Source organism: Micromys minutus (genome assembly GCF_963924665.1).
Source record: "Micromys minutus genome assembly, chromosome: 9".
NCBI classification, from domain to species: domain Eukaryota; kingdom Metazoa; phylum Chordata; class Mammalia; order Rodentia; family Muridae; genus Micromys; species Micromys minutus.
This window is the reverse complement of record NC_137978.1, coordinates 51441222-51453834: the sequence shown is the minus strand read 5'-3', so window position 1 is coordinate 51453834 and position 12613 is coordinate 51441222. Positions and strand designations below refer to the sequence as shown.

Below are 12613 nucleotides of genomic sequence, written 5' to 3'. Positions count from 1 at the left end.
CAACAGTCTCAATCGGGTGTATTGAAACACCCTAATACTACTACTACGTCTCCCAGACTTATAGCCACTGTCCTGTCACACAGCTGTAATTACTGCAGTCCACTACCCAATAAACTATTGTCCTTAACCTTAAAACAATGGGAAGTAAGAGTTACCAAGTGAACCGACTGGGGTATTCCATTAAATAAAGGATGCTTCACAATGCAGGTACAAATTTTGTTATCTACACATAAACAGTGGTTTTCAAGTCTAGAAAGACAGTTTTAGACAGAAATGATTGGCACACTGGTTTTTATTTTCATACCTGGGAGAACATGAGGGGTTTAGTCTAACGCAGTAGTTTGCAGTGTCCCAGACTAGAAGCCTTGCCATCACCTGGGGACTAGGTAAAAATGCAGACCTACCACAGTGAAGTCCCAGCAAGCTGCGAAGCAATACTGGCACAGTACCCCAGTGTCCTGCTTGCTGTTCTCAGCCCACAGAACTGTGTCACCAATTATCCAGACAGCCTAGACACATACGCACTATGCTGGGTGACCAACATGTGCCAACAGAGCCTCTGCCACAAATGTAGGTGGGAGCTTTCCTCCCAACAATCATTTCCTTGGCTGCCTCAGTCTACCCCTCTCCTCATCCTGCATCCCTGTAGTCCTGTAATCTCCTGTCACCTTCGAAAAGTTCACACTGGGTTATGAGAAAAGCTTGAAATCCCTGGGGAAGAATGCAGTCTACGTAGCCAAATTTCCAGGTATCTAGGAACTCAGCTCTTCAAAGACACTTGTGTGTGCATCATGTGTCTAGTGCAGGCCTCGGACACTGTGTACTGAATGTGACCTGATCTTTCCTTAGGCACACATTTGTCATTACAATTATGCAAGCTTTAAACATACGTTTTGGTTATGTTTGTTGGTTTTGAGACAAAGTCTCTCACTATACAGACCAGGCTAGCCTTGAACTCAAGATCCATCTTGCCTCTGCCTGCCAAGAGCTGAGATTAGACACAAAAGGCCACACCCAGCTTTGTTCTAGAGATTTGTGGAGTCAGGGCAGTACACTACCAGCATGCACTGAAACTACATCTTAACTTTTAAATTCACTCCTAAAACCCAATCAACTTATCATTTCAATGTTTCTTAAGTCCCCTAATGTGTTCCAATGTCACAAGCCTTTGACCCTTTTTGATTATACAGTGTTTGCTCTTGTACACAATTTCAAGCTAAATCTCATCTCAGGAGATTATTTCCTCACCAACACCGTGCCTCATGCCTCTAAGACTAGGCTTCCATGTCTGACTAACCTTAAAAGAACTGAAAGGCATTGTTGACCTGCCTCTACCAGAACTACTTTCTCACCTTTCCCTCAGGATGAGCAGTTTAAAAGCACAGTACCTGGAAGCAGATACCTCAAACAAGCAGGCTATGGCAGGGCACACGTGAGCTATCTGCCTCGTCTCAGACAGGAGTCTGCTTTTTAAGTGTTGCTGGTTGATTTTGACTTTTTCATTTTCAGCAGAGGTCAAAACTATTTCTCTCTTCTAAGTCTCTCCACTGTTCTTCCCTGGCTGTAGGGCATTCTCTGTTTTCAGTCAGGTCTAAGCAGAGAAAGATATCCTCCTTTCCTATTCTTCTATGGAACTTACCCAGAACATGATTAACAGGAGGCACCCAGGCAAGGAAAAGGTAACATATGCCTGTTAATCCCAGCACTTGGGAGTTAGAGACAGACAGAGCTCAGTGAGTTCAAGGCCAACCTAGTCTACCCAACAAATTCCAGGCTATCCAGGGCTACTTAGTGGTTCCCTTCTTTAAAAACAAACAAACAAAGAAGAGAAAAGAAATCATCCCACCAAACCGTGTCTGGGCCAAACATTCTGTACTGGGATTATACACCTTGTACAAGAACACAATTAGCACTCCAGATAAATGCCTGACCAACTTGCAGACATATTGTAATGATTTTTTTCTATGAACCAGAACCTATCAGAGTCATACATTTCAATACTATGCCTCTTTCACATGTGTGTGCATGTGCATTTATGTAAAACTTCATGGGAAGCAGACACACACAGTCCTTTGAACTGGACTTTCAAAATTTGAGGGATTTTAAATAACTATTTCACATTGGCTCCTAGTTTTATTTACATATTTTTTAAATTATTAAAGAAATGTTTATTCAAAAGAATGTGGTGGTAATCCCAGCAATCTGAGAGGGAAGGCAGGGGCCTCTCTGTGAGCTTGAGACCACAGTGGTTTACATAGCAAGCTCCAGGAGAGTAAGGACTAGAGGGACCTGGGCCAAAAAGCAAATGAAACAAAGAAATGAATGAAGGAGCTGGAAAAATGGTCTAAGGTTAAGAACACTTGTTACTCTTTTCATTTCAGAGGAACCCAAATTGTGTTCCTAGCATTCACGTTGGGCAGGCTCATAACTACCTGTAACTCCAGTTCCAGGGAATCTAATGCCCTCTTCTGGCCTCTGCAGATTCAGCCACACACATGGCCTGGACACACAGACTCATGCGTACACAGTTTTTAAAATTTCATTTTGAAAGGATAAAAATGTATACCGTGCGGTGGTGGTGCATGTCTTTAATCCCAGCACTCAGAAGCAGACACACGTGGATCTTTGTGAGTCTGAGGCCAACATGGTCTACAGACGGAGTTCCAGGATAGCCAGGGCTTCACAGAGAAACCCTGTCTCAAAATAAAACAAAATTGTACCACTGGTTTTATATGTCTAAAATTTAATATATCCAATGGATATTCAGAATCTGTAAAAGCTAAAGAAATAAAATCTCCTTCTATAGAAAGTTCTACAGGAAAATGGAACAATCACACAAACAGTCCACACCTACATACATACTCAGCCTTGAGTGCCCAGATCCTAACTCAAAGCCAGCCACTAATCAAGGGCTAGAGTCACAGTAAGCACAATGGACAGAACCTTAATCCTGCTCACACCCTGGCCAGCAGAGTCCCAATAGCAAGGTGTGCTCACAAAAGCAAGGTCCCAATTACAGTTGAAGATGTTCTCTCCATCCAAGCCCCCAACTGATGATACTTCTATTCCCCAGATAAGCCTTGCTCCTGTGCTCCCCAAACTGCACCTTCACCCTAGCACAGCACTTAGCCATGCAGCTTCGAGGACCTGTGACTGCCACTGCTCAATGAAGTTGCTTTGCTTCAGAGTAATGATTCTTGGGACACCTTATAAAATGACTGAGGGGGTGGAATATTCCACAGCGTAAAGAATCATACTACCAAAGCAAAGCACCCTGGCACAGGTTCTTCCAACTCACATTTGAGAAACCTGAAAGCCACTCCTAACTGGCATTTACCAGCAGAGCATTCCTTTACATCTCCAAGGTTAATCCCTCTTCTGAAGGAGAATAATCAAGCAAATACATATTAAATACTATTTTAATTAGGTCTCTGATTTAACATTTAATGAGAAAGCCACATTAAATATTAACAAAGAATCTCAACTTTTATAAATGTCATTAATTAGCAATTACAAAGACAAGCAGAAAAACAGATCTAGACTGCTAATAATGACTGAGTCCCAAGGTGCAGGGACATGAGTACTTGACAGTGACGGAAGGTCTAGGAGAGGTTTGGTGGAAGAGCTCTGCCCTGCAATCATGAGACCTGAGCTTGGATCCCCGGTACCCACATAAAAGCAGTGTGTGCTGCACACATCTGTAGCCCCAACATTGGCAGCAGAAAAAGTGTAGTCTAGGAGTTTCCTGGCCAGCTAGTCAAGCCGAAACAGCAAATGAGAGACCATCTTAAAAGACGAGGTAGAAACCAAGAACAGAGCACATGTTTGTAACCCCAGCACTGCGGAGGCAGAGGCAGTCTGCTCTACACAGTGAGTTCCAGGACAGCCACAGCCACATCATGTAAGGAGCGGTATCTTAAAAACTAACTAAACTAAAAGTAGAAAAAAGCCACCCTACATCAACTATTGCTTTGTAAAAGTTCATACACAGGTTTAGTCTGGCTACAAACATTCGAATGCATGAACATGGAATAAACACACACACACACTGGGGTGGGGGTGCCAAGACACTAGGCTGAGTCAGGAAAGCTGCCATGAGTTTTAGGCCCACCTAAGACACACTAAGTCCTAGCTCTCCCTTGGAACTGCAAAAGGGTAGAGATGTGTGCCAGCATGCACTGCTTTTATGTGGGTACCGTGGAAACACTAACTCAAGAGGTCTGTGGCCACACCCAAACTCCTAATGCTCAGGAGGCTGAGGCAGGAGAATTGTGGGTTCCACAGTAGCCTTGGCTACTTGGGGAGACTGGTTCTTCTTGGGATAAACGCCAGCTCTCTGCCCTCACAGGGGAGTCTCCTGGGTTCTCACATGTGTCTATACTTCCTAATGTGCATATTCAAAATGTGCACTGCACATCAGCTTCATCTCATTAAAGTATGCAAACAAACCACTGCTTCAACTAGTTTAAAAACAGTGGACAGCTATTCTGTGGGAAGGCAGCACAGTCAAGCCAACTTCCACCCGGCTGGATGCTCCAAGACCTGACTGAACAAGTTCAGGCTCCTCAGCAGTAAGGCCACCACTACCTGCCTGTCCACTTAATATCAACAGCTAGGAAAAAATCGTTAGAAGATTTCCTAAACATTACACCCAACTACAGGATGCAAAAAGCAGGACTTAATGATATATAAAGAGCAAACTGATTTCGGTCTCTCAAACTCTGACAGCATCAAAGTCATTGTCTAATCTTAAAGAGCAACTCCGCACGCTGGAGTCTCTCGTAAGCAATTAACAGGAAAAGTTTCCATTCTGAAGAGACTCCCACCCGGACAGCAGTCATTATTCAATTACTAAGTGTCACTGCCATCACAACACACACTAGCTTAGCAGGCAGAAAAAGACAGTTAAAGACCACTGCCAGCTTACCTCACAGCTCCCTCTCACAGCTAACCCTCCCACAGCCATCTCTCTACCCTGTACTCTACTGTTACAGTGTTTCAAGAACTTGTGTGAATGTTCATGGCTCATTACTAAGACTGATCTCTCAAATTTGATTTATCTTTGATAAATATTTCAAAGACAAGTTTGTATAAACTGAGTTAAAATAACTAAGTACAAAAGAACATAGTTAATATATGAAGGCACTGCAGAGGCCTGTCCAGCCTTGGGTATCTTTTGATGAGCAGCAGAGCTTCCATCTCAAATGACTACTCCAAGTCTAGGGAAAAGCATTCACTATAAACACAGAGTATGGATTTTAAAAGATGGCCAGGAATACTACTGCCTTTCAAGGAATTTAACAAACTCAATCCACATGGCATATGGACCAAGGCATGAGGAGAAGTAGGCCGAAAGAACCTACAGAAAAATAATGTCCAGATATAGAATCCTGATGCTGAGACAAGAGACTAAAGGCTGACACATAGCTTCAGTCACATAGCTCCCTCCTCTTTAGCAAGAGTGTGCACAGAACTATAAAAGTGGGAAACCATTAAGAATGTAAATAATCTGCCAGGCATGATGGCACACACCTTTAATCCCAGCACTCAGTTAACAGAGGCAAGATCTCTGTGAATGTAAGGCCAGACTAGAATATACGGCAAGCTCCAGGCCAGCCAGAGATAGAAAGTATCACTCATGTAAAACATACAAACTAGCAAACAAACAAGACAGGTTATAAATAACTCATTAAAAATTCCAGCACGCCAGAGGTAGAGACAGGCAGAACTCAATGAGTTTGAGACCAGCCTAGTCTATATTGCAATCTCCTAGCCAGCTAGGGATAGGCAGTAAAGCCTTGTCCCAAAGTCAAATAAATGTCATTTTTAATTGGAGAAGAAACCAGTTAATAGGAAGGCTAAGACAGGAGGATTGCTTTACCCAATAGATTAGACCTCTTGGGCAAAATAGCAAGAACCAGACTACAAAAAACAGAAATACAAAACAAAATAGCATCCCTGTTCCTGTTACTGCAGCTGCTTTGGTTTTGATTTTTAGAGACAACAACTCACTATAATAAAACCTTGGCCTGCCTTGGCTCTAATACATAGAGCCGGCTGGCCTCAAACTCGGAGAGATCCACATGCCTCTCTCTGCCTTTGGAGTGCTGGAAAGAAAGACATGGGCCACCACAGCAAGCTGAGAACGTCATATTCAAGGGTGGCTTTTAATGCCTGAAGTTCCTTCTCCTTCTAGGAGAAGCAAGATCTACGATGTGCACAGTAACTCTAAGTAGTAAAGGTCAAATAATTCACAAATAAACCGGACAGCTGGCAGATAAGCATCTCCATGACGCCTGTGGGGAGCCCCTCCTGCAGCCAGTCACCCCAGCACTCTGAGTTTTTTCATGGACTCAGCCATGAAATATGAGTGCACACTGTCAATGTCTTATTCATGAGGAATCCTAAAGAAATGTTTTTACACACAAAATCTAATGTTGGGATTACAAACACATATGGGGAACACACCTGTTCTTAGATTCATTAATTTCATTCTCAGAAAGATATTCTACAAAAATCATCTAAAATCAGAAATTAAATTCAGTTATAAAAGCAAAAAAAAAAAAAAAAAAAAAAAAACACCTAATGCTTTACTCCCAAAGTAATATTTGCTTATAGGAAGTTAATTGTGTCAACAAATCCTTCTCAGAATGACCCCCAATTAATAGAACCAATAGAATTGGCTTGCTAAAGTCAAACTCCCAAGAAATTAAATAGACTCTTTCTCTTGCATGGCACTTAAAGACATCCTGACACCTACTGACTTTATTACAGTACCATACCAAAGGACAACATAAGCATTTTGTGTCTGTACAACTGTGGTGTTCTGAATAGGTTTGGTCCCCATAAACGAAAGTGTTTGAATGTTTGGCCCATGGGGAATGGCACCATTAGGAAGTGTGACCTTACCAAGGAAGTGTGGCTTTGTTAGAGGAAGTATGTCACTGTGGAGGTGGGGCTTTGAGGTCACATATATACTCAAACTCTGCCCAGTAAGAAATCCAGTCTTCTCCTGGCTTTCTACAGATCCAGATGTAGAACTCTCAGCTCCTCCAGCACCATGCCTGCCTGGATGCTGCCATGCTTCCTGCCATGATGACAATGGACTGAACCTCTGAACTGTAAGCCAGCCCCAATTATATGTCTCCCTTTTTAAGAGTCAAGGCCAGATGTGGTGGCACACACCTTTAATCCAAGCACTAAAGAGGCAGAAGTAGGTGGATCTCTGTGACTTTTGAGGGCAGTATGGTCTACAGGGTTAGTTCCATGACAGGCAAAGCTATTCAAAGAAGCCCTGTCTCGGAAAAACTTGGTCATAGTATCTCCTCACAGCAATGGGAACCTGGCTAAGACACCAACTGACCAATGACTTCACAGACTCTCCTGCACCTCACTCACCACAATCCTAGATTACACTTACCATGCTGTAGCTACAGCAACAACTTAAAAGCAATCAGTTCTGTTTCTCTTTGCCTTCCATTTGTATTCCATTATACCAGGATTAAGTTCCAAAACCTCTATGTGCCTATAATTCCCCATGTAATCTCATGTCCCACACCCCATAATTCCCCATGTAATCTCATGTCCCACACTCCATAATTACCCATGTAACCTCATGTCCCACACCCCATAATTCCCTATGTAATCTCATGTCCCACACCCCATAATTCTCCATGTAATCTCATGTCCTATACCCCATAATTCCCCATGTAATCTCATGTCCCACACCCCATAATTCCCTGTGTAATCTCATGTTCCAAGTCCAACATCTCTCCATGCCAGTATCCACAAACTTTGAAGCCTCTGCTAACCCCGGGGCAATCTCAGGAGCTCTGTACTGCAAGTTCTTCAATCATTGGTGCTCTCTTTCTAGAAATCATCTGCTTTTGCTTTTCTTGGCAGTATGGAGCCAGAATCCAGAGCAGTGAACATGCAAGGCAAGTGCCCACCAAGACCCTCAGGCCAGCCTGGAATTAGAGCTTTTCCTGCTGAGGCCTCCGAGTGCCGTTGGTACAGGCTCTCTAACCCCTAAAATGCCCTTTCAAAGAAAATCTCTACTTAGTTATCTTACTGTATACCGACCAAAGCACTTAACATCTAAACTGTGTTAAGTCTTTATTCTGCTAAAGACAAAATAATACCCAAACTCTTTTCAGTTGCATGGCACTGCCAAGCATTTCTGAGACCCTGGCTCAATCTCTAATACTGTCCAAAAACTAAACTGACTCAGAACTCAACCTATTAAGAATCTTAATACTTTTAAGTTATAATCATTTATTGACCCACTTCCCTTATTAGACTCCAAGATTCATTATAGCACAAAGACAAATGGCAGGATGAATGCATTATTAATAAATAGCTTATTACTAAGTCTCTTACATTCTCATAGGTTCACTGAAGAACACATCATTTTAGCAAGTACATCTTCTAACTGAAAAGTGAACTGAACCTTCTCTTACAAACTCCCCATTCAACACAACTAAAATCTCTTGTATTCACTTCCCAATATTAGTGCACATTTTATATGTAACCAGGGAGGAAAAGGAAAAACACTCAGTTAAAAAGGAAACTGAATTTTTCTTTTTTTCTTTCTTTTTTGAGACAGGGTTTTGTTCTGAAGATGTTCGTATTTCAATGTTAATTCTGCTTCTCCAAGAAGGGCTACTCATGAGATGACTTCATCTGAACCTTCCCATTTTTAATTAGTAAAATAAAGGAGAGCCAGTGACTGAGCAGGGTGAGGGAGGTGGAGAAGCGGGTCAGGGGGAGAGGACAAAGGGGAAACTCCGAGATGGAGCTCCAAAAGAATGAACTAGATCCAGGCAGAATTGATTGGCGTTAGGTAGCTATGAACATTTAAGGATTTTATAGGTCTAGTATCTCATATAGAAGGGCAGTTTGTCTATTTAATGTAATCTTATTGAGTAGAGGGTTTGTGGATTGAGAGTTTGTTATATAAACTTGCATGAAAAGCTATCAGGCCTTAGAGCGGTGTTTGTGTTGGGATTGGGTAAAGAAACACCCCGGGGAATGGAGTGAGACCTAGGTAGCAGCTCGGACCAATCGACAGAGGCCGTGCGCTGGATCCATGCTAAAAGTGGGCCCTTGGAGTGAGACCTTGGGGCCCAATAAAGAGATAAACCATTTTTATTTTTTAAAATTTATTGAACAGGGTTTCTCTGTGTAGCCCTAGGTGACCCAGAACTCACTCTGTAAACAAGGCTGACCTCTGCCTCCTAAGTGCTGGGATTATAGGTGTGCTCTACTGCGTCTGGATACATCTGTTTGTTTCTTTCAATAAAGGAATATTCAATAAAAATTTAAAATCTGGGGGGTTGGAGAGAAGGCTCAGTGGTTAAGAGCACTCCCTGGCTGCTCTCCAGAGGACCTAGGCTGGATTCCCAGCAATACCACAGTGAACTACCATCTGTAACTCCACTCCCAGGAGGATCTAGTGTCTTCTTCTGGCCTCCAAGGAACTACATATACAAGGTACAGAGTTATACACTCGGGCAACATGCATACACATAAAATAAATGAACATTACAAATAGCTGAATAGTAGTGACACATGGGAGACAGAAGTAAATGATCATAAATCAATCAAGTCAGGGCCAACCTGGTCTATGGCTACAGAGTGAGTTTCAAGAGAAACCTTCTCTCAAAATACCAAAAGGAAAGAAAGTAATTTAAGATCAATGTAAAAAAAAAAAAAAAAATCAAACAAACTTTCCCAAGGCAGTGGAGGCCTGTCGTGGCAGAGTGCCTGAGCTCTATGTCCCCAGAGTTAATGCACATAGGAAAGGGGGAAGGGACGGTGTAGAAGTACAGTGGACCACAGCACAATGCTCACCTCGGTTCTCCTCCTTAGACTTCAATGGTGAGGAAAGGTTACCTGGTCACATGATGTGCGCCCAATTCACTGGAATTTTGTTCAGTCTTACACCTAAAGCCCATGTCAATCCAATACAGCCAGGAATCCCGAGCACTGTTTTCAAGTAGACAACCTGCCAGGCACTTGGGATGCTCACCGTGCTATAGACTGCAGAGACCGTGGGAGGGAAGATCCGATCCTCCAGAGGCTGTTGCACCGGTCCTCGAGGAACTCTGGAAGGTGAGTTAAGGAAGAGAACTCAAGCGGCTCAGCTGTGGGACAATGTCCTGTCAATGGCCCACTCAGTACCAACCTTAGGCACTGTGTACCTACTCCTCCCAAGAAACTGGAAATCATCTATTGCAAATTTCCTAATGTGATTAATTCAATTTCTCCAAAATTGGCTCCCATGATAAACCCCCACTGGAAATGAAAACAAGGGGCGGAGCTCTCAAACCCAGCTAAAGACTCAAACCTCCATTACAGACGTGCAGGCCACAAGTGAGGAAAGGGTCAGCGGGGGCGGGAGGGAGACTGCAGACTGCGTTCTGGTCAGTTCTAACCACACAAAGGGCAAACGTATTGTTCCCTGGTTTTCTGTATTTTGTTGTTATGTAAATCTTTTAATTAAGCTAATTACTCTACAACAACTCAACCAGCTTTCCATTTTAAAAATCGGGTACTCCAGCAGTCACTAAAATATTTCAGAACACAAAGAAGACATTGCATTAAAAGACAAAAGACTATTATTTTACTCAACTTCAAACTGGGAGACAGGAGCCATCCCAGCCAATGTGGCTATTTGGAAGAAACCTGCTTCTCTAGTCTGATTCTGTGAGAGTGACAAAGGCCAGGTTATGTGTTTTCTACTACAGATACAAATGATACAAATTATCTGACTTTCACATAAAAAAATTCCAGCAATCCTGTACCCTCATTCCAGCTGGTTAATTTCTTTTAAATTAGTGTATTATAACTCCCCCCCAAAAAAATACCTCAACTTAACAAAATACTTGATACTTCTCATACAATGTCTCTTTCTGCTTCGCTGAGGAAGTTCGGGAGACAAGCTGTGAGCTATGGACAGGTTCAAAGGCTTGCAGTTAGGAGGCAGAGTGAGCTTGGGTCGGTCAGGGTTATAAGGTGAGACTACTTCAAAAAGCAAAGAGCTAGAGAGATGGCTGAGGATTTAAAAGCTCTCACTGTCTGGATTCAGTTACCAACACGCACACGGTCACTCAAACTATTCCAAACTGCAGCTCTCGAGGACCTAATTCCTTCTTCTGACCTCCACAGGCAAAAGAAATGCACATGGTTTGCATACACACACTCATATATACACACACACACAAACAAAACACTCATACATATGAAATAAATAAATTTTAAAAAAATTAACAGAATGAAAGGGGGGGAAATGTAGTGCTTTTGTTTTGTTGTGTTGAGTTTTGTGCTTGTTTTGTTAAGAATGACTCTAAGTTGCTCAAGGCTGAATCATTAGTAGATTCCTTATATCCAAGCAGCCAGCTCAGAAGACTACAAACAAAACAAACACACCCTGTGTTTTAGTCATTAAAAAGTCTGAAGAGACTATAGCTAGCGGTCTCTAGACAGTTTTTAAACTAGCAACCTCACACAACAGCTAAATACACTGTCCACATCCCCCACACAAAGCACTGTAAATGCTGCACCGTGGAGGAGCTGAGACATCACAGAAAGGAACTACTTCAGCCAAACCAACCCAACACACACACTACTCAATCCACATACACAGTCCATACCCACTGTAAGTACACACACTATATATACACATATACTCCACACAAGCCACACGTGCACTTCAAATGCACACTACATGCACACATAATTTAGACCTACTATCTACCCACACATAATCCAGACATACATATGGCACATATGCTTTACACATAGTATACTATACACATACACTATAAGCAGCACACATTACACACACACACATTTTGCACATAATCTACCACACACGCCATACTATACATACATACCACACATTATATACGCTATACATACACATCACAAACTATAATACATACTACACTCACAATGCACACATACAGACACCACACACAGCACTGGATACATACATACTACACAGGCACACACACACACACGACACACACTATATACTAAGCATGCACTATAAAGCATAAGCCTAAGTCCCAGGACTATTCCTCACTCAGCTCCTAGCTCTCAGAATGAAGGACCACTTGGCTGAAACACACCTCTTCTCACAGAGTTCTATGATTTTTGCAGCAGATGGAGAATGAGCCACACTCCCTTCTGCACTGCCAACTGCCAATGCATTTCCAGGAAGAACTAGTTCTCACAATGGGAGAAGAGTCCTCAAGGGGGTTTCTAGTGTTCTGCCTGAGAAGCTGAGCCACTCAGGACGTCAGCTTTCGGTTCCTCTTCTGGTTAATCAGATGACTCTAATTACAGGATTGCTAGAGACATCATTTACCCATGTTACAGGAACAAATATTCTTCCAGTTCCTACAAATAAAAATGCTGACTTCATTTTTATATTCTGCAAATTAACAACAACAACAAAAAAATACCATCAACTGGTCGACTGTTTAAAACAAAACTACAGTTCTATTTAAAAAACAAAAATCAAGTACTGAAAAAAAAAAATCAAGTACTGACAAAAATATATTCATATAGTTTTATGCCAAAATGCTTTAAAAAATCTGTACATGTA

General features: G+C 42.2%; 1 protein-coding gene across 17 annotated transcripts in view; it reads right to left on the bottom strand.

Moving 5' to 3' along the window:
• EIF4G3 (eukaryotic translation initiation factor 4 gamma 3) overlaps positions 1 to 12613 on the bottom strand; it is a 202364-nt gene that overhangs the window by 145036 nt on the left and 44715 nt on the right. For all 17 annotated transcript variants that reach the window (XM_080921656.1, XM_080921675.1, XM_080921672.1 and 14 more), the window contains exon 2: positions 10031 to 10106. In XM_080921656.1, coding sequence (XP_080777782.1) covers positions 10031 to 10106 — 76 coding nt within the window. The remainder of the gene's footprint in view (positions 1 to 10030; positions 10107 to 12613) is intronic.